Below are 23,353 nucleotides of genomic sequence, written 5' to 3' on the forward strand. Positions count from 1 at the left end.
CATGACGTAATAAAGGAATAGGAGTATGTGGCAAAAGAAAAGAAAAGTCTGTTAGCTGTGGTATAGTGGCCATATTGTCATTATAAACTGTTTACCAACGTAATTAGAACAGTACAAAGTAATGTTTTGTCATACCGTTGGTATATGGTCTGATATACCACGGCTTTCAGCCAATCAGCGTTCAGGGCTCGAATCAGGTTTATCATTGTAAATAAATCCCCTTTGTGCATGTGCATAACAATAGATAAATCCTACAGGAGAGTTTGAGTGATTAAAGTTGGACAGAGGATCTCGAAATCTCTGAGCAAAGAAACACTTGGACAAACATGAAAAAACTAATGTTAGGCTCTTCTGGCAATTGGGCTGTTATTGTGTGACAGATGTTAAGACTACAATCTGTCACTGACTTGTCATTTCAATAGACATAGGCTTTAGACTGAAATCAGGGTTTTTGATTCTAATTCAATTTCACCATAGTTTGCTGAGATAAAGGCAGGTAGCCTATAGCCCCTGATAGGCCTACATCTCATTTCAGATAGTCTACACTGTAGACTGTAGACTCTACAGTATCCTAGACAAGATGTAGGCAAGATGTAAACTGAACGCTTGAGCAGCTCGCTTAGTTCAAATTAAGACACATTTATTCAACATGAATAGTGAGGCGATATCAAAATAAGAAGTAACTTGTTTCCCCAATAGCCGACTGGAATAAGGCTACTGAGAATGTGGTCATAATTTCCATCACTGAATTAAATAATTAATAATTAATAATATATATATGAACTTAATATGCTTGTCAACAACAGCCAGTGTTTCTTTTTTTGAATGGGATTTACCTGTAGCCTAATCTGACGATAGTTCATAATAACACAAGGCTACACCAACAAAGTTATAGACTATTTATTAAATTGGTTTGCCAGCTCCACAAGCGGCACAAAAGGCTATAAAAGGCTACACAAGCGGCACAAATTAATTTGCAATGACTCCAGTGATATCGTCATTTCAACAACAATTATCGTATCAAATGGTAGCCTCCAATGTCATATACATGAATAGGTTTACTTGATGGCCAACAGAGGCACATAGCCTAATGTCAGTTTCATTGAGGACTTTTTCCCGTAAAAAAGAACCAGGCGAGGGAGTTCCATAACTTCCATTTAACATTTCTACCCGGGCAGCCCCTGAGACCCAAGAACTGAGCATGCATGAAGCACTTTGCTTGATACCTAAGCAGTCAACATTAGAATGCAGTTTAAACCACCTCCAAGTGGATTTATGTAATGCGTTCTAGTGCGTTCCCAAAGTCATTTTCCAGTGCTCTCAACTATTTATTGATGTGCACCAGTTCTAGAGTATTAATATGTTTTATGGAAAAAAATGTTTGAAAAAAGGTGTCTCCATAATGACAATCTAAATAGCCTACCTACAACTGGTGAAAAGTTGTCACAACGTACCCGTGTGCTGCTCTCGCTCAACTGACGCAGCCAATAACTGTAGTGCTCTCTCAACACACACACACATACATACACCCCTCTGGCTCTCCCCACTACTCAATCACTCAGGACCAGCCTGTCTCACTGCCTGACAGTCATGAGCAGGTCACAGTGAAATACATTGCTCAAAAAAAGTTAGGTTAAATTAGATGATTTGTGTAAAAAGTTGCATTGTTTCATTTACAGTGAATGGAATGTTGGAATTGAAGATGTCACAATGGGGCCTTTAGAATGTTGAGAAAATTTCCATGAATGTGGATGGAGGACAAAAAAAATGTAGAACTTAAAAAGTATAAAACATATTTAAAAAATGTTGTCTACATGTTGTAATGTTTCCATGGCGTTTCTAGCTTGAACAGTGCTAAATAATAATAACAAAAAGTCTGAAGTACGACAAAGATTTAAAGTCTGAACTTTTGCTTTGCAAATCCCACCTAAGAATGCTGATCCCCCCCCCCCGCTGTAGTTACAAAGTAGTCTTAACAAACATCACTATGTTAATTTCCTGTCTACAATGGTTGCCCACTTCTACTCTCATGGAGCAGCAATTTAAAAAATGTATTTAGCATGTACAGTGCCCAGTGAAGGTTTTCACACCCCTTGCACAGTTTTCTAAAAGTTCTGCCTTTAAAATGAAATCTAAATGCAAATTACATTTGATTTTTTTCCCGACCAGTCTACACAACCTGCTACACAATTTCAATGTAAAGGAAAATGATAGAACATGTTCTTAATTCATTAGAACACAAAACAAAGATGCCTTGATTGCATATGTCTTCACATTCAATCTCATTCAAAACGATTCACAGCTGTAATGGCTGCCAATGGTGGTTCCACCAAGTATTAACTCTGAGGTGTGAAGACATATGCAATCAAGACAGTTTTTTTTTATTGGTATTAATTTGTAAAATGTTCTATAATTCTTCTTTCACTTTGAAAATGTGGGATAGGCTGTGTAGATCAGTAGGAAAAAATATAACGTGTAATTGAATTAAGGCAGACAAATGTGAAAAAGTGTACACGGGGTGTTTACACTATCACTAGGCACTGTACTTATACTCTCTCTTTTTCTCTGTTGTTTCTACCCCTTGGCCTCTCTTAGTATCTGACCACAGTCATTCCATATGAGAAGAAAGGAGGCCCTCCATCAGTGGAAGATCTTCAGATCCTTACCCAAAGTAAGTGGCACCTCTCAGGTGCAGAGCATTTATCCCCCGCCCATCAAATGAGTCTTGAATAAATAAAAACATTTGTGCTACTTGAAGTACAGGGTACAGTTGTTTATCTGGTGTTATAGATGGTTGACATACCGTGGTCAAATAAATTCCTGGAATAAATATATTTTTCTGATTGGTTTGTGTTGCAGTCCTGCAAGCTATGAGAGACGACAGTGACAAGGTGCCCAGGCTTCTGACAGACTACATTCTCAAAGGTGAATACACTCAGCCTCTCTCTATGTACATTGTAACATTAGTAGGCTATATTACAGGGATGTATGAGTTATTGGCATACTGTTGTCTCTGCATTTTTGTAGAATTAAAGAGCACAACGGTTATTGATAACCGGCTATTTTAGTCTATTTTAAGCTAGGCTTTTCTACTGTTTAAGTTGTTGTGCCTTTTCTTTTGTGTGTATGGTACAGGGCAATTTACAGTTGAGTGATTTCCTTTTTAATTTCTTTAAAAACATGTCTCTCCATTCTTCATTTTCTGTTCAATGTCTCGCTGCATTGTACTTGCCAGCTCTGGTGTGAGAGCTGTGGACAGAGAGGTTTGTGGCACACATTCACAGACACTGTACTGTGTAGTGTAGTTCACTCATTGCGGGGAGAGCTTTAGTGTAATGTAACCGTACCCTGCCCTTGTGTCCTGTCACTGCCCCCCCCACCCCCTCACTGTCACACTGCTGCTGTTTAGGGTATGGTAGACCCCATTGCTGCTCCCGTTGGTGTCACAAAGTTATCCCTGACCCATGACCTTGCATTGCGTATCCCTTCACATCCCCAAGTGATCAAAAATGGACCTGACGGGTTCCCCTGAAACGCTCCCTGGGAATCACTGCTCTTACAACCAATGGAACCTATTTCTCTTTCTGGGCTCACTGAATACTAAATGGCTGTATTGGCATATTGTGTATTTTTGCCGTTGCTGTTTCAAGTGTGTTTGGATTCCTTGAGACTGTTTTCCTAATCAAACCTAGATAGATACAGGTACTTGGTTATTTTATTTCTCCAGTTTTACTATTTCATCCCTTTTTCTCCACCCAAGCCTGTTCTATTTCTTACTTTGTATTTTCCCGTAGTTGCCTAACTGGCATTCACACATATTAATGAGTATGGCTGAGACTGTGTTTTTTCCACAGTTCTTTGCCCAACATAGACTGGAAGGACGATAACAGACATTTTGGAAACGAGGTGAGGGATCTGGTTTCAATGTCAACAAGCAAAATGAAGAGGACTCACTCGGTGATTAAAAAATAAAAACATAAGCACTGAATTGATTCTTTAGGAAGCATGGTATTTTACCTCAAGTTGTTCCTTTTTGTGTAACACCCCATAGATGTTTTATACCTCATTCAGTTTTATTTTCTCTGTGTTGAGCATGGTGATTTCACAAACCTTGTGTATTTGACAACTTCAGGTATTGTTTTATTGTTTTTACTTTGAGTACTGTATTTTACACTGCACTTAAAGTCATAAGAAAGATACTCATACATTCTAGTGTTGCATCGACTGTATGTGGCTGATTTCAACAGGGGGCCTTACTTCTTTTGGCCCTGAAGTAAGATCGAGCTACTCATATCCAAAGGGTTGTGTCTTAATTTGATTAACCTAATGTGAAGGTCTCAGAAACGACTGAGCATGTGTAATATCAGGGATATGAAAGATTTTAGATTTGTTTAAAAGTGCTTAAATACATTTAATTAATAAAATAAACCTTGAACTAAATACTAACATTATTCTACACAACTCAGTCCACCATTTGGCTTCCTAAAAGCTCTGCACATATATGTTTTAGTCATAGCTAAATACTGTAGTAGTAGCATTGTTGTCATACTTAGAAGGAATTGCGAAGGTAATGTGAACAGAACTGTAATTAATTACAGAGCACTGATGTGACTTACTAGCTATGCATTTGAGTAAACAATGACTCACTGAATCAGAGGCACCATGCAGCCCAGACCTGGCCAGTCTATGAAGGCTGTGCACACAAGCTGGACATTATTATATTTCTATACACAAGAAATTAAGATGCCTTTTTATTTGCAAAAACATTTCTACATTTGTAAATGACTTTTTCTTTTTAACCAAATGTTATTATTCTGACCTACTTCTCTGCTAAATGTATAAAGTCAATAGTAAACCCAATTGACTCTGTTTTTGTTTCATTACTGAGTCAACTCCCTTTTTTTCTCTCCTTGCTCATACAGCATACTCCAGCTATCCGTCAATGACAATGATATGGAACAACAACTTAGTTAGTTATGCAAACTCAACCCTGCATTTAACAGGCAGCCATGCTCTGTCAATGCCACTTTACTCTAATCCTCATTGGAACATGGGGAAATCATGAAGCTAGTGTTATATTGAACACAAAACATTGACAACTAATTTTTCCAACTCCAACTAGGCGAAACACATTAGAGAGAGGAACAGCATATATGGATCCAATGGTTTGTGAAAATGTGAGAGATGGCTCCTTCAGTACCAGTGTCCTTCACTTCACCAGTAGGCTTATAGATACTTGAGGATAAGAGTAACTTGCACGTGCACATAATACACGTGAAATACAAAAACGAACACTCCAAAACACACTGGTGTTTTATAATCAGCCGACCACGTGTCAGCCGAACCATATCCAGCTAGGTGAGAGGAACCAGATGAAAGGGTATTTTGGCAGCTAGGCCAAGCCAGTAGGTAGCTACCAGTGGGAACATGATTGTGTGATGAGTGAGATGATAAATGCCAAATCAGGCCATGTGACAACCAAACCAACACATGGCACCCCATGAAGAACTTAAAGATACCACAAGAATATCACTCTTGTTTGGACTGAGAATGAAACACAAATATCATGTCTAGAGATAATATCACTGCTTAATATTATATTCAAATGGAGTTACATTTCAAGATAGGAAACTGATATTGATATCTGAGATGATCAAATTCTCATCATGGACACACAACGTAAACTGAGAAACTCATTCACCATTGCTAAATGGAGTATATAAATGGAGACATGTCAGGACAGAAGATCTCATAGCGGCCTCATCTGCAAAAAGCATATGAAGAGTTTCATACCAAGATTATATACAGTTGAAGTCGGACGTTTACATATACATAGGTTGGAGTCATTAAAACGTTTTTTTCAACCACTCCACATATTTCTTGTTAACAAACTATAGTTTTGGCAAGTCGGTTAGGACATCTATTTTGTGCATGACACAAGTAATTTGTCCAACAATTGTTTACAGACAGATTATTTAATTTATAATTCACTGTAACACAATTCCAGTGGGTCAGAAGTTTACATACACTAAGTTGACTGTGCCTTTAAACAGCTTGGAAAACTCCAGAAAATGATGTCATGGCTTTAGAAGCTTCTGATAGGCTAATTGACATCATCTATCGTTGTCTCTGATTGAGAACCATACTTAGGTACCCTTTTCCCCCACCTGTTTTGTGGGAAGTTAACTTTGTAGTTGTTCAGGGCACATAGCCCAAAGCTTTACGGTTGTTTTTTTGTTCTTCGTTTTGTCGGCGTCATTTTTAAATAAAGTTCAAATGTACGCTTACCATGCTGCACCTTGGTCCAGTCCTTCAGCCAGCCGTGACAGAAGGTTTTCACACCCCTTGACTTTTTCCACAGTGTTGGTTTAAAGCCTGACTTGACCTATACACAATACTCCATCGTGTCAAAGCGGAATAATGTTTTTATTCAATTTTTTACAAATCAATTCAAAATGAAAAGCTGAAATGTCTTCGAGTCAATAAATATTCAACCACTTTGTTATGGAAAGCCTAAATAAGTTCAGGAGTGAAAATGTACTTAAACAAGTTGCATGGACTCACTCTGTGTGCAATAAGAGTTTAACAATACTTTTGAATGACTTCCTCATTTCTGTTCCCCAGAAACACAATTATCTGTAAGGTCCCTCAGTTGAGCAGTGAATTTCAAACACAGATACAACCACAAACACCAAGGAGGTTTTCCAATGCCTCGCAAAGAAGGGCACCTATTGATAGATGGGTACCGAAAAATGACAAATATCCCTTTGAGCATGGTGAAGTTGATAATTACACTTTGTATGGTGTATAAATACACCCAGTCACTGTAGCTGTGATAAGATAAAACTGAAGATGTATAAACAACATTGTATTTACTCCACAATACTAGCCTAAGTGACAGAGTAAAAAGAAGGAAGCTTCTACAGAATATAATTATTCCAAACATGCATCCTGTCTACAACAAGGCACTAACGTAATACTGCAAATAAATGTGGCAAAGCAATTCACTTTGTCCTGAGTACAAAGTATTCTCTTTGGGGAAAATCCAATACAACACATTACTGAGTACCACTCTTCATATATTCAAGCATAGTGGTGGCTGCATCATGTTATGGTTAATGCTTAGTATGTATGGTTTTGAAATATGTTATAGTAGTGGTAGTGCCTGCAGTATTAATGGTGGTGACTGGTTATAGTTGAAAAAGTAGGTAGTTGAAAAGCTAAGATAGTCTGAAAATATGAAAGTTGGTTTGGAGTATCTAGCTTGAACGGTTCAAGAGTTACAATTATTGTTGGTGGGTATTATATGCTAATTTATGCTCATTTAAGTTTTTCAAATTTATAATGCAGACCAAAGCTCGTGCGAACCAGAGCACACCCAGGGCCAGAGCTGTACCAGAGCTAGTGCAGACAAGAGCAGTAGTTGTCGTCAGTAGTTGTGTGGTTGTGGTCAGTGTCTAAACTACAGTTGTTGCATGTGAAAACTGAAATAAGAGCAATGAGAAGCAGGGTTGCCAAGTCTAGCTTAAATTTCTAGCCCAATGACCTCTCAAAACCCACCCAAAAGGCCTGAAAACTAGCCCATTTTTTAAAAAAATCAGGCAAGAGAGGAGTTGCCATACATAGACAAACTATTTTTCGATAACGTTATCGAGACAAGATGGAATATCATACTTACTTGTAAAATCCAGGTTTCCTCAAAATAATAATTATTGCAAGCTATTTCAAGACTAGTCATTCAACTGAGACTGCTCTTCTCTGTATCACGGAGGCGCTCCGCACTGCTAAAGCTAACTCTCTCTCCTCTCATCCTTCTAGACCTATCGGCTGCCTTCGATACTGTGAACCATCAGATCCTCCTCTCCACCCTCTCCGAGTTGGGCATCTCCGGGCGGTCCACGCTTGGATTGCGTCCTACCTGACAGGTCGCTCCTACCAGGTGGCGTGGCGAGAATCTGTCTCCTCACCACGCGCTCTCACCACTGGTGTCCCCCAGGGCTCTGTTCTAGGCCCTCTCCTATTCTCGCTATACACCAAGTCACTTGGCTCTGTCATAACCTCACATGGTCTCTCCTATCATTGCTATGCAGACGACACACAATTAATCTTCTCCTTTCCCCTTCTGATGACCAGGTGGCGAATCGCATCTCTGCATGTCTGGCAGACATATCAGTGTGGATGACGGATCACCACCTCAAGCTGAACCTCGGCAAGACGGAGCTGCTCTTCCTCCCGGGGAAGGACTGCCCGTTCCATGATCTCGCCATCACGGTTGACAACTCCATTGTGTCCTCCTCCCAGAGCGCTAAGAACCTTGGCGTGATCCTGGACAACACCCTGTCGTTCTCAACTAACATCAAGGCGGTGGCCCGTTCCTGTAGGTTCATGCTCTACAACATCCGCAGAGTACGACCCTGCCTCACACAGGAAGCGGCGCAGGTCCTAATCCAGGCACTTGTCATCTCCCGTCTTGATTACTGCAACTCGCTGTTGGCTGGGCTCCCTGCCTGTGCCATTAAACCCCTACAACTCATCCAGAACGCCGCAGCCCGTCTGGTGTTCAACCTTCCCAAGTTCACTCACGTCACCCCGCTCCTCCGCTCTCTCCACTGGCTTCCAGTTGAAGCTCGCATCCGCTACAAGACCATGGTGCTTGCCTACGGAGCTGTGAGGGGAACGGCACCTCAGTACCTCCAGGCTCTGATCAGGCCCTACACCCAAACAAGGGCACTGCGTTCATCCACCTCTGGCCTGCTCGCCTCCCTACCACTGAGGAAGTACAGTTCCCGCTCAGCCCAGTCCCAGTTCGCTGCTCTGGCTCCCCAATGGTGGAACACACTCCCTCACGACGCCAGGACAGCGGAGTCAATCACCACCTTCCGGAGACACCTGAAACCCCACCTCTTTAAGGAATACCTAGGATAGGATAAAGTAATCCTTCTCACCCCCCTTAAAAGATTTAGATGCACTATTGTAAAGTGGCTGTTCCACTGGATGTCATAAGGTGAATGCACCAATTTGTAAGTCGCTCTGGATAAGAGCGTCTGCTAAATGACTTAAATGTAATGTAATGTAATCAGTTTTAAGAACGTTCTGAGAATGCAAAGTTATTTGAAGGTAAATAACTTTCCGTCCGTCCCCTCGCCCATACCCGGGCGCGAACCAGGGACCTTCTGCACACAACGACAACAGTCACCCTCGAAGCATCGTTACCCATCGCTCCACAAAAGCCGCGGCCCTTGCAGAGCAAGGGGAACTACTACTTCAAGGTCTCAGAGCAAGTGACGTAACCGATTGAAACGCTATTTAGCACACACCGCTAACTAAGCCAGCCGTTTCACATCCGTTACACCCTTTTGACCTTCCTCCTTTTTCCGCAGCAACCAGTAATCCGGGTCAACAGCATCAATGTAACAGTACAACTTTTACGTCCGTCCCCTCGCCCATACCCGGGCGCGAACCAGGGACCTTCTGCACACAACGACAACAGTCACCCTCGAAGCATCGTTACCCATCGCTCCACAAAGCCGCGGCCCTTGCAGAGCAAGGGGAACTACTACTTCAAGGTCTCAGAGCAAGTGACGTAACCGATTGAAACGCTATTTAGCGCACACCGCTAACTAAGCTAGCCGTTTCACATCCGTTACACTATGACATGACGTAATAAAGGAATAGGAGTATGTGACAAAAGAAAAGAAAAGTCCGTTAGCTGTGGTATAGTGGCCATATTGTCATTATAAACTGTTTACCAACGTAATTAGAACAGTACAAAGTAATGTTTTGTCATACCGTTGGTATATGGTCTGATATACTACGGCTTTCAGCCAATCAGCGTTCAGGGCTCGAATCAGGTTTATAATTGTAAATAAATCCCCTTTGTGCATGTGCATAACAATAGATAAATCCTACAGGAGAGTTTGAGTGATTAAAGTTGGACAGAGGATCTCGAAATCTCTGAGCAAATAAACACTTGGACAAACATGAAAAAACTAATGTTAGGCTCTTCTGGCAATTGGGCTGTTATTGTGTGACAGATGTTAAGACTACAATCTGTCACTGACTTGTCATTTCAATAGACATAGGCTTTAGACTAAAATCAGGGTTTTTGATTCTAATTCAATTTTACCATAGTTTGCTGAGATAAAGGCAGGTAGCCTATAGCCCCTGATAGGCCTACATCTCATTTCAGATAGTCTACAGTATCCTAGACAAGATGTAGGCAAGATGTAAACTGAACGATTGAGCAGCTCGCTTAGTTCAAATTAAGACACATTTATTCAACATGAATAGTGAGGCGATATCGCAATAAGAAGTAACTTGTTTCCCCAATAGCCGACTGGAATAAGGCTACTGAGAATGTGGTCATAATTTCCATCACTGAATTAAATAATTAATAATATATATATGAACTTAATATGCTTGTCAACAACAGCCAGTGTTTCTTTTTTTGAATGGGTTTTACCTGTAGCCTAATCTGACGATAGTTCATAATAACACAAGGCTACACCAACAAAGTTATAGACTATTTATTAAATTGGTTTGCCAGCGGCACAAAAGGCTATAAAAGGCTACACAAGCGGCACAAATTAATTTGCAATGACTCCAGTGATATCGTCATTTCAACAATTATCGTATCAAATGGTAGCCTCCAATGTCATATACATGAATAGGTTTACTTGATGGCCAACAGAGGCACATAGCCTAATGTCAGTTTCATTGAGGACTTTTCCCCGTAAAAAAGAACCAGGCGAGGGAGTTCCATAACTTCCATTTAACATTTCTACCCGGGCAGCCCCTGAGACCCAAGAACTGAGCATGCATGAAGCACGTTGCTTGATACCTAAGCAGTCAACATTAGAATGCAGTTTAAACCACCTCCAAGTGGATTTATGTAATGCGTTCTAGTGCGTTCCCAAAGTCATTTTCCAGTGCTCTCAATTATTTATTGATGTGCACCAGTTCTAGAGTATTAATATGTTTTATGGAAAAAAATGTTTGGAAAAAGGTGTCTCCATAATGACAATCTAAATAGCCTACCTACAACTGGTGAAAAGTTGTCACAACGTACCCGTGTGCTGCTCTCGCTCACCTGACGCAGCCAATAACTGTAGTGCTCTCTCAACACACACACACACACACACACACACACACACACACACACACACACACACACACACACACACACACCCCCTCTGGCTCTCCCCACTACTCAATCACTCAGGACCAGCCTGTCTCACTGCCTGACAGTCATGAGCAGGTCACAGTGAAATACATTGCTCAAAAAATTTTAGGTTAAATTAGATGATTTGTGTAAAAAGTTGCATTGTTTCATTTACAGTGAATGGAATGTTGGAATTGAAGGTGTCACAATGGGGCCTTTAGAATGTTGAGAAAATTTCCATGAAAGTGGATGGAGGACAAAAAAAATGTAGAACTTAAAAAGTATAAAACATATTTAAAAAAGGTTGTCTACATGTTGTAATGTTTCCATGGCGTTTCTAGCTTGAACAGTGCTAAATAATAATAACAAAAAGTCTGAAGTACGACAAAGATTTAAAGTCTGAACTTTTGCTTTGCAAATCCCACCTAAGAATGCTGATCCCCCCCCCCCGCTGTAGTTACAAAGTAGTCTTAACAAACATCACTATGTTAATTTCCTGTCTACAATGGTTGCCCACTTCTACTCTCATGGAGCAGCAATTTAAAATATGTATTTAGCATGTACAGTGCCCAGTGAAGGTTTGGTTTTCACACCCCTTGCACAGTTTTCTAAATGTTCTGCCGTAAAATTAAATGTAAATGCAAATTACATTTGATTTTTTCCCCGACCAGTCTACACAACCTGCTACACAATTTCAATGTAAAGGAAAATGATAGAACATGTTCTTAATTCATTAGAACACAAAACAAAGATGCCTTGATTGCATATGTCTTCACATTCAATCTCATTCAAAACGATTCACAGCTGTAATGGCTGCCAATGGTGGTTCCACCAAGTATTAACTCTGGGGTGTGAAGACATATGCAATCAAGACTGTTTTTTTTTATTGGCATTAATTTGTAAAATGTTCTATAATTCTTCTTTCACTTTGAAAATGTGGGATAGGCTGTGTAGATCAGTAGGAAAACAATATAATGTGTAATTGAATTAAGGCAGACAAATGTGAAAAAGTGTACACGGGGTGTTTACACTATCACTAGGCACTGTATAGTATCTGACCACAGTCATTCCATATGAGAAGAAAGGAGGCCCTCCATCAGTGGAAGATCTTCAGATCCTTACCCAAAGTAAGTGGCACCTCTCAGGTGCAGAGCATTTATCCCCCGCCCATCAAATGAGTCTTGAATAAATAAAAACATTTGTGCTACTTGAAGTACAGGGTACAGTTGTTTATCTGGTGTTATAGATGGTTGACATACCGTGGTCAAATAAATTCCTGGAATAAATATATTTTTCTGATTGGTTTGTGTTGCAGTCCTGCAAGCTATGAGAGACGACAGTGACAAGGTGCCCAGGCTTCTGACAGACTACATTCTCAAAGGTGAATACACTCAGCCTCTCTCTATGTACATTGTAACCTTAGTAGGCTATATTACAGGGATGTACGTGTTGTTGGCATACTGTTGTCTCTGCATTTTTGTAGAATTCAAGAGCACAACGGTTATTGATAACCGGCTATTTTAGTCTATTTTAAGCTAGGCTTTTCTACTGTTTAAGTTGTTGTGCCTTTTCTTTTGTGTGTATGGTACAGGGCAATTTACAGTTGAGTGATTTCCTTTTTAATTTCTTTAAAAACATGTCTCTCCATTCTTCATTTTCTGTTCAATGTCTCGCTGCATTGTACTTGCCAGCTCTGGTGTGAGAGCTGTGGACAGAGAGGTTTGTGGCACACATTCACAGACACTGTACTGTGTAGTGTAGTTCACTCATTGCGGGGAGAGCTTTAGTGTAATGTAACCGTACCCTGCCCTTGTGTCCTGTCACTGCCCCCCCCCCCTCACTGTCACACTGCTGCTGTTTAGGGTATGGTAGACCCCATTGCTGCTCCCGTTGGTGTCACAAAGTTATCCCTGACCCATGACCTTGCATTGCGTATCCCTTCACATCCCCAAGTGATCAAAAATGGACCTGACGGGTTCCCCTGAAACGCTCCCTGGGAATCACTGCTCTTACAACCAATGGAACCTATTTCTCTTTCTGGGCTCACTGAATACTAAATGGCTGTATTGGCATATTGTGTATTTTGCCGTTGCTGTTTCAAGTGTGTTTGGATTCCTTGAGACTGTTTTCCTAATCAAACCTAGATAGATACAGGTACTTGGTTATTTTATTTCTCCAGTTTTACTATTTCATCCCTTTTTCTCCACCCAAGCCTGTTCTATTTCTTACTTTGTATTTTCCCGTAGTTGCCTAACTGGCATTCACACATATTAATGAGTATGGCTGAGACTGTGTTTTTTCCACAGTTCTTTGCCCAACATAGACTGGAAGGACGATAACAGACATTTTGGAAACGAGGTGAGGGATCTGGTTTCAATGTCAACAAGCAAAATGAAGAGGACTCACTCTGTGATTAAAAAATAAAAACATAAGCACTGAATTGATTCTTTAGGAAGCATGGTATTTTACCTCAAGTTGTTCCTTTTTGTGTAACACCCCATAGATGTTTTATACCTCATTCAGTTTTATTTTCTCTGTGTTGAGCATGGTGATTTCACAAACCTTGTGTATTTGACAACTTCAGGTATTGTTTTATTGTTTTTACTTTGAGTACTGTATTTTACACTGCACTTAAAGTCATAAGAAAGATACTCATACATTCTAGTGTTGCATCGACTGTATGTGGCTGATTTCAACAGCCTTTTGGACAATAGGGGGCCTTACTTCTTTTGGCCCTGAAGTAAGATCGAGCTACTCATATCCAAAGGGTTGTGTCTTAATTTGATTAACCTAATGTGAAGTTCTCAGAAACGACTGAGCATGTGTAATATCAGGGATATGAAAGATTTTAGATTTGTTTAAAAGTGCTTAAATACATTTAATTAATAAAATAAACCTTGAACTAAATACTAACATTATTCTACACAACTCAGTCCACCATTTGGCTTCCCTAAAAGCTCTGCACATATATGTTTTAGTCATAGCTAAATACTGTAGTAGTAGCATTGTTGTCATACTTAGAAGGAATTGCGAAGGTAATGTGAACAGAACTGTAATTAATTACAGAGCACTGATGTGACTTACTAGCTATGCATTTGAGTAAACAATGACTCACTGAATCAGAGGCACCATGCAGCCCAGACCTGGCCAGTCTATGAAGGCTGTGCACACAAGCTGGACATTATTATATTTCTATACACAAGAAATTAAGATGCCTTTTTATTTGCAAAAACATTTCTATATTTGTAAATGACTTTTTCTTTTTAACCAAATGTTATTATTCTGACCTACTTCTCTGCTAAATGTATAAAGTCAATAGTAAACCCAATTCACTCTGTTTTTGTTACATTACTGAGTCAACTCCCTTTTTTCTCTCCTTGCTCATACAGCATACTCCAGCTATCCGTCAATGACAATGATATGGAACAACAACTTAGTTAGTTATGCAAACTCAACCCTGCATTTAACAGGCAGCCATGCTCTGTCAATGCCACTTTACTCTAATCCTCATTGGAACATGGGGAAATCATGAAGCTAGTGTTATATTGAACACAAAACATTGACAACTAATTTTTCCAACTCCAACTAGGAGAAAAACATTAGAGAGAGGAACAGCATATATGGATCCAATGGTTTGTGAAAATGTGAGAGATGGCTCCTTCAGTACCAGTGTCCTTCACTTCACCAGTAGGCTTATAGATACTTGAGGATAAGAGTAACTCGCACGTGCACATAATACACGTGAAATACAAAAACGAACACTCCAAAACACACTGGTGTTTTATAATCAGCCGACCACGTGTCAGCCGAACCATATCCAGCTAGGTGAGAGGAACCAGATGAAAGGGTATTTTGGCAGCTAGGCCAAGCCAGTAGGTAGCTACCAGTGGGAACATGATTGTGTGATGAGTGAGATGATAAATGCCAAATCAGGCCATGTGACAACCAAACCAACACATGGCACCCCATGAAGAACTTAAAGATACCACAAGAATATCACTCTTGTTTGGACTGAGAATGAAACACAAATATCATGTCTAGAGATAATATCACTGCTTAATATTATATTCAAATGGAGTTACATTTCAAGATAGGAAACTGATATTGATATCTGAGATGATCAAATTCTCATCATGGACACACAACGTAAACTGAGAAACTCATTCACCATTGCTAAATGGAGTATATAAATGGAGACATGTCAGGACAGAAGAAGGACATCTATTTTGTGCATGACACAAGTAATTTGTCCAACAATTGTTTACAGACAGATTATTTAATTTATAATTCACTGTAACACAATTCCAGTGGGCCAGAAGTTTACATACACTAAGTTGACTGTGCCTTTAAACAGCTTGGAAAACTCCAGAAAATGATGTCATGGCTTTAGAAGCTTCTGATAGGCTAATTGACATCATCTATCGTTGTCTCTGATTGAGAACCATACTTAGGTACCCTTTTCCCCCACCTGTTTTGTGGGAAGTTAACTTTGTAGTTGTTCAGGGCACATAGCCCAAAGCTTTACGGTTGTTTTTTTGTTCTTCGTTTTGTCGGCGTCATTTTTAAATAAAGTTAAAATGTACGCTTACCATGCTGCACCTTGGTCCAGTCCTTCAGCCAGCCGTGACAGAAGGTTTTCACACCCCTTGACTTTTTCCACAGTGTTGGTTTAAAGCCTGACTTGACCTATACACAATACTCCATCGTGTCAAAGCGGAATAATGTTTTTATTCAATTTTTTACAAATCAATTCAAAATGAAAAGCTGAAATGTCTTCGAGTCAATAAATATTCAACCACTTTGTTATGGAAAGCCTAAATAAGTTCAGGAGTGAAAATGTACTTAAACAAGTTGCATGGACTCACTCTGTGTGCAATAAGAGTTTAACAATACTTTTGAATGACTTCCTCATTTCTGTTCCCCAGAAACACAATTATCTGTAAGGTCCCTCAGTTGAGCAGTGAATTTCAAACACAGATACAACCACAAACACCAAGGAGGTTTTCCAATGCCTCGCAAAGAAGGGCACCTATTGATAGATGGGTACCGAAAAATGACAAATATCCCTTTGAGCATGGTGAAGTTGATAATTACACTTTGTATGGTGTATAAATACACCCAGTCACTGTAGCTGTGATAAGATAAAACTGAAGATGTATAAACAACATTGTATTTACTCCACAATACTAGCCTAAGTGACAGAGTAAAAGAAGGAAGCTTCTACAGAATATAATTATTCCAAACATGCATCCTGTCTACAACAAGGCACTAACGTAATACTGCAAATAAATGTGGCAAAGCAATTCACTTTGTCCTGAGTACAAAGTATTCTCTTTGGGAAAATCAATACAACACATTACTGAGTACCACTCTTCATATATTCAAGCATAGTGGTGGCTGCATCATGTTATGGTTAATGCTTAGTATGTATGGTTTTGAAATATGTTATAGTAGTGGTAGTGCCTGCAGTATTAATGGTGGTGACTGGTTATAGTTGAAAAAGTAGGTAGTTGAAAAGCTAAGATAGTCTGAAAATATGAAAGTTGGTTTGGAGTATCTAGCTTGAACGGTTCAAGAGTTACAATTATTGTTGGTGGGTATTATATGCTAATTTATGCTCATTTAAGTTTTTCAAATGTATAATGCAGACCAAAGCTCGTGCGAACCAGAGCACACCCAGGGCCAGAGCTGTACCAGAGCTAGTGCAGACAAGAGCAGTAGTTGTGGTCAGTAGTTGTGTGGTTGTGGTCAGTGTCTAAACTACAGTTGTTGCATGTGAAAACTGAAATAAGTGCAATGAGAAGCAGGGTTGCCAGGTCTAGCTTAAATTTCTAGCCCAATGACCTCTCAAAACCCACCCAAAAGGCCTGAAAACTAGCCCATTTTTTTTAAAAATCAGGCAAGAGAGGAGTTGCCATACATAGACAAACTATTTTTCGATAACGTTATCGAGACAAGATGGAATATCATACTTACTTGTAAAATCCAGGTTTCCTCAAAATAATAATTATTGCAAGCTATTGTAACAGTACAACTTTACGTCCGTCCCCCTCGCCCATACCCGGGCGCGAACCAGGGACCTTCTGCACACAACGACAACAGTCACCCTCGAAGCATCGTTACCCATCGCTCCACAAAAGCCGCGGCCCTTGCAGAGCAAGGGGAACTACTACTTCAAGGTCTCAGAGCAAGTGACGTAACCGATTGAAACGCTATTTAGCGCACACCGCTAACTAAGCTAGCCGTTTCACATCCGTTACACTATGACATGACGTAATAAAGGAATAGGAGTATGTGACAAAAGAAAAGAAAAGTCCGTTAGCTGTGGTATAGTGGCCATATTGTCATTATAAACTGTTTACCAACGTAATTAGAACAGTACAAAGTAATGTTTTGTCATACCGTTGGTATATGGTCTGATATACCACGGCTTTCGAATCAGGGCTCGAATCAGGTTTATAATTGTAAATAAATCCCCTTTGTGCATGTGCATAACAATAGATAAATCCTACAGGAGAGTTTGAGTGATTAAAGTTGGACACAGGATCTCGAAATCTCTGAGCAAATAAACACTTGGACAAACATGAAAAAACTAATGTTAGGCTCTTCTGGCAATTGGGCTGTTATTGTGTGACAGATGGTAAGACTACAATCTGTCACTGAATTGTCATTTCAATAGACATAGGCTTTAGACTAAAATCAGGGTTTTTGATTCTAATTCAATTTTACCATAGTTTTCTGAGATAAAGGCAGGTAGCCTATAGCCCCTGATAGGCCTACATCTCATTTCAGATAGTCTACAGTATCCTAGACAAGATGTAGGCAAGATGTAAACTGAACGATTGAGCAGCTCGCTTAGTTCAAATTAAGACACATTTATTCAACATGAATAGTGAGGCGATATCGCAATAAGAAGTAACTTGTTTCCCCAATAGCCGACTGGAATAAGGCTACTGAGAATGTGGTCATAATTTCCATCACTGAATTAAATAATTAATAATTAATAATATATATATGAACTTAATATGCTTGTCCACAACAGCCAGTGTTTCTTTTTTTGAATGGGTTTTACCTGTAGCCTAAATCTGACGATAGTTCATAATAACACAAGGCTACACCAACAAAGTTATAGACTATTTATTAAATTGGTTTGCCAGCTCCACAAGCGGCACAAAAGGCTATAAAAGGCTACACAAGCGGCACAAATTAATTTGCAATGACTCCAGTGATATCGTCATTTCAACAACAATTATCGTATCAAATGGTAGCCTCCAATGTCATATACATGAATAGGTTTACTTGATGGCCAACAGAGGCACATAGCCTAATGTCAGTTTCATTGAGGACTTTTCCCCGTAAAAAAGAACCAGGCGAGGGAGTTCCATAACTTCCATTTAACATTTCTACCCGGGCAGCCCCTGAGACCCAAGAACTGAGCATGCATGAAGCACTTTGCTTGATACCTAAGCAGTCAACATTAGAATGCAGTTTAAACCACCTCCAAGTGGATTTATGTAATGCGTTCTAGTGCGTTCCCAAAGTCATTTTCCAGTGCTCTCAATTATTTATTGATGTGCACCAGCTCTAGAGCATTAATATGTTTTATGGAAAAAAATGTTTGGAAAAAGGTGTCTCCATAATGACAATCTAAATAGCCTACCTACAACTGGTGAAAAGTTGTCACAACGTACCCGTGTGCTGCTCTCGCTCACCTGACGCAGCCAATAACTGTAGTGCTCTCTCAACACACACACACACACACACACACACACACACACACACACACACACACACACACACACACACACACACACACACACACACACACACACACACACACACACACACACACACACACACACACACACACACACACACACACACACACACACACACACCTCTGGCTCTCCCCACTACTCAATCACTCAGGACCAGCCTGTCTCACTGCCTGACAGTCATGAGCAGGTCACAGTGAAATACATTGCTCAAAAAAATGTAGGTTAAATTAGATGATTTGTGTAAAAAGTTGCATTGTTTCATTTACAGTGAATGGAATGTTGGAATTGAAGATGTCACAATGGGGCCTTTAGAATGTTGAGAAAATTTCCATGAATGTGGATGGAGGACAAAAAAAATGTAGAACTTAAAAAGTATAAAACATATTTAAAAAAGGTTGTCTACATGTTGTAATGTTTCCATGGCGTTTCTAGCTTGAACAGTGCTAAACAATAATAACAAAAAATCTGAAGTACGACAAAGATTTAAAGTCTGAACTTTTGCTTTGCAAATCCCACCTAAGAATGCTGATCCCCCCCGCTGTAGTTACGAAGTAGTCTTAACAAACATCACTATGTTAATTTCCTGTGTACAATGGTTGCCCACTTCTACTCTCATGGAGCAGCAATTTAAAATATGTATTTAGCATGTACAGTGCCCAGTGAAGGTTTTCACACCCTTGCACAGTTTTCTAAATGTTCTGCCGTAAAATGAAATGTAAATGCAAATTACATTTGATTTTTTCCCCGACCAGTCTACACAACCTGCTACACAATTTCAACGTAAAGGAAAATGATGGAACATGTTCTTAATTCATTAGAACACAAAACAAAGATGCCTTGATTGCATATGTCTTCACATTCAATCTCATTCAAAACGATTCACAGCTGTAATGGCTGCCAATGGTGGTTCCACCAAGTATTAACTCTGAGGTGTGAAGACATATGCAATCAAGACTGTTTTTTTTATTGGTATTAATTTGTAAAATGTTCTATAATTCTTCTTTCACTTTGAAAATGTGGGATAGGCTGTGTAGATCAGTAGGAAAAAATATAACGTGTAATTGAATTAAGGCAGACAAATGTGAAAAAGTGTACACAGGGTGTTTACACTATCACTAGGCACTGTACTTATACTCTCTCTTTTTCTCTGTTGTTTCTACCCCTTGGCCTCTCTTAGTATCTGACCACAGTCATTCCATATGAGAAGAAAGGAGGCCCTCCATCAGTGGAAGATCTTCAGATCCTTACCCAAAGTAAGTGGCACCTCTCAGGTGCAGAGCATTTATCCCCCGCCCATCAAATGAGTCTTGAATAAATAAAAACATTTGTGCTACTTGAAGTACAGGGTACAGTTGTTTATCTGGTGTTATAGATGGTTGACATACCGTGGTCAAATAAATTCCTGGAATAAATATATTTTTCTGATTGGTTTGTGTTGCAGTCCTGCAAGCTATGAGAGACGACAGTGACAAGGTGCCCAGGCTTCTGACAGACTACATTCTCAAAGGTGAATACACTCAGCCTCTCTCTATGTACATTGTAACCTTAGTAGGCTATATTACAGGGATGTACGTGTTGTTGGCATACTGTTGTCTCTGCATTTTTGTAGAATTCAAGAGCACAACGGTTATTGATAACCGGCTATTTTAGTCTATTTTAAGCTAGGCTTTTCTACTGTTTAAGTTGTTGTGCCTTTTCTTTTGTGTGTATGGTACAGGGCAATTTACAGTTGAGTGATTTCCTTTTTAATTTCTTTAAAAACATGTCTCTCCATTCTTCATTTTCTGTTCAATGTCTCGCTGCATTGTACTTGCCAGCTCTGGTGTGAGAGCTGTGGACAGAGAGGTTTGTGGCACACATTCACAGACACTGTACTGTGTAGTGTAGTTCACTCATTGCGGGGAGAGCTTTAGTGTAATGTAACCGTACCCTGCCCTTGTGTCCTGTCACTGCCCCCCCACCCCCTCACTGTCACACTGCTGCTGTTTAGGGTATGGTAGACCCCATTGCTGCTCCCGTTGGTGTCACAAAGTTATCCCTGACCCATGACCTTGCATTGCGCATCCCTTCACATCCCCAAGTGATCAAAAATGGACCTGACGGGTTCCCCTGAAACGCTCCCTGGGAATCACTGCTCTTACAACCAATGGAACCTATTTCTCTTTCTGGGCTCACTGAATACTAAATGGCTGTATTGGCATATTGTGTATTTTTGCCGTTGCTGTTTCAAGTGTGTTTGGATTCCTTGAGACTGTTTTCCTAATCAAACCTAGATAGATACAGCTACTTGGTTATTTTATTTCTCCAGTTTTACTATTTCATCCCTTTTTCTCCACCCAAGCCTGTTCTATTTCTTACTTTGTATTTTCCCGTAGTTGCCTAACTGGCATTCACACATATTAATGAGTATGGCTGAGACTGTTTTTTCCACAGTTCTTTGCCCAACATAGACTGGAAGGACGATAACAGACATTTTGGAAACGAGGTGAGGGATCTGGTTTCAATGTCAACAAGCAAAATGAAGAGGACTCACTCGGTGATTAAAAAATAAAAACATAAGCACTGAATTGATTCTTTAGGAAGCATGGTATTTTACCTCAAGTTGTTCCTTTTTGTGTAACACCCCATAGATGTTTTATACCTCATTCAGTTTTATTTTCTCTGTGTTGAGCATGGTGATTTCACAAACCTTGTGTATTTGACAACTTCAGGTATTGTTTTATTGTTTTTACTTTGAGTACTGTATTTTACACTGCACTTAAAGTCATAAGAAAGATACTCATACATTCTAGTGTTGCATCGACTGTATGTGGCTGATTTCAACAGCCTTTTGGACAATAGGGGGCCTTACTTCTTTTGGCCCTGAAGTAAGATCGAGCTACTCATATCCAAAGGGTTGTGTCTTAATTTGATTAACCAAATGTGAAGGTCTCAGAAACGACTGAGCATGTGTAATATCAGGGATATGAAAGATTTTAGATTTGTTTAAAAGTGCTTAAATACATTTAATTAATATAATAAACCTTGAACTAAATACTAACATTATTCTACACAACTCAGTCCACCATTTGGCTTCCCTAAAAGCTCTGCACATATATGTTTTAGTCATAGCTAAATACTGTAGTAGTAGCATTGTTGTCATACTTAGAAGGAATTGCGAAGGTAATGTGAACAGAACTGTAATTAATTACAGAGCACTGATGTGACTTACTAGCTATGCATTTGAGTAAACAATGACTCACTGAATCAGAGGCACCATGCAGCCCAGACCTGGCCAGTCTATGAAGGCTGTGCACACAAGCTGGACATTATTATATTTCTATACACAAGAAATTAAGATGCCTTTTTATTTGCAAAAAACATTTCTACATTTGTAAATGACTTTTTCTTTTTAACCAAATGTTATTATTCTGACCTACTTCTCTGCTAAATGTATAAAGTCAATAGTAAACCCAATTGACTCTGTTTTTGTTTCATTACTGAGTCAACTCCCTTTTTTTCTCTCCTTGCTCATACAGCATACTCCAGCTATCCGTCAATGACAATGATATGGAACAACAACTTAGTTAGTTATGCAAACTCAACCCTGCATTTAACAGGCAGCCATGCTCTGTCAATGCCACTTTACTCTAATCCTCATTGGAACATGGGGAAATCATGAAGCTAGTGTTATATTGAACACAAAACATTGACAACTAATTTTTCCAACTCCAACTAGGAGAAAAACATTAGAGAGAGGAACAGCATATATGGATCCAATGGTTTGTGAAAATGTGAGAGATGGCTCCTTCAGTACCAGTGTCCTTCACTTCACCAGTAGGCTTATAGATACTTGAGGATAAGAGTAACTCGCACGTGCACATAATACATGTGAAATACAAAAACGAACACTCCAAAACACACTGGTGTTTTATAATCAGCCGACCACGTGTCAGCCGAACCATATCCAGCTAGGTGAGAGGAACCAGATGAAAGGGTATTTTGGCAGCTAGGCCAAGCCAGTAGGTAGCTACCAGTGGGAACATGATTGTGTGATGAGTGAGATGATAAATGCCAAATCAGGCCATGTGACAACCAAACCAACACATGGCACCCCATGAAGAACTTAAAGATGCCACAAGAATATCACTCTTGTTTGGACTGAGAATGAAACACAAATATCATGTCTAGAGATAATATCACTGCTTAATATTATATTCAAATGGAGTTACATTTCAAGATATGAAACTGATATTGATATCTGAGATGATCAAATTCTCATCATGGACACACAACGTAAACTGAGAAACTCATTCACCATTGCTAAATGGAGTATATAAATGGAGACATGTCAGGACAGAAGATCTCATAGCGGCCTCATCTGCAAAAAGCATATGAAGAGTTTCATACCAAGATTATATACAGTTGAAGTCGG

General features: G+C 39.6%; 1 protein-coding gene across 32 annotated transcripts in view; it reads left to right on the plus strand.

Annotated features, from left to right (window-relative positions):
* The window catches only part of LOC118367260 (fasciculation and elongation protein zeta-2-like), a 31,495-nt gene extending 9,100 nt beyond the window's left edge, over positions 1 to 22,395 (plus strand). For 3 of the 32 annotated variants that reach the window (XM_052494033.1, XM_052494058.1, XM_052494054.1), the window contains 3 exons: positions 20,117 to 20,192; positions 20,381 to 20,446; positions 21,373 to 22,395. In XM_052494033.1, coding sequence (XP_052349993.1) covers positions 20,117 to 20,192; positions 20,381 to 20,446; positions 21,373 to 21,389 — 159 coding nt within the window. In that variant the 3' untranslated portion in view covers positions 21,390 to 22,395. Of the gene's footprint in view, positions 1 to 2,595; positions 2,672 to 2,859; positions 2,926 to 3,235; positions 3,264 to 3,854; positions 4,478 to 12,212; positions 12,289 to 12,476; positions 12,543 to 12,852; positions 12,881 to 13,467; positions 14,372 to 20,116; positions 20,193 to 20,380; positions 20,447 to 20,756; positions 20,785 to 21,372 lie in introns of those variants that run through there. The other 29 variants (XM_052494032.1, XM_052494056.1, XM_052494052.1 and 26 more) reach the window with 22 other exon arrangements.
* Positions 22,396 to 23,353: the final 958 nt, after the last annotated feature.

The sequence above is a fragment of the Oncorhynchus keta genome, chromosome 34 (genome assembly GCF_023373465.1).
Source record: "Oncorhynchus keta strain PuntledgeMale-10-30-2019 chromosome 34, Oket_V2, whole genome shotgun sequence".
Classification (NCBI taxonomy): Eukaryota; Metazoa; Chordata; class Actinopteri; order Salmoniformes; family Salmonidae; genus Oncorhynchus; species Oncorhynchus keta.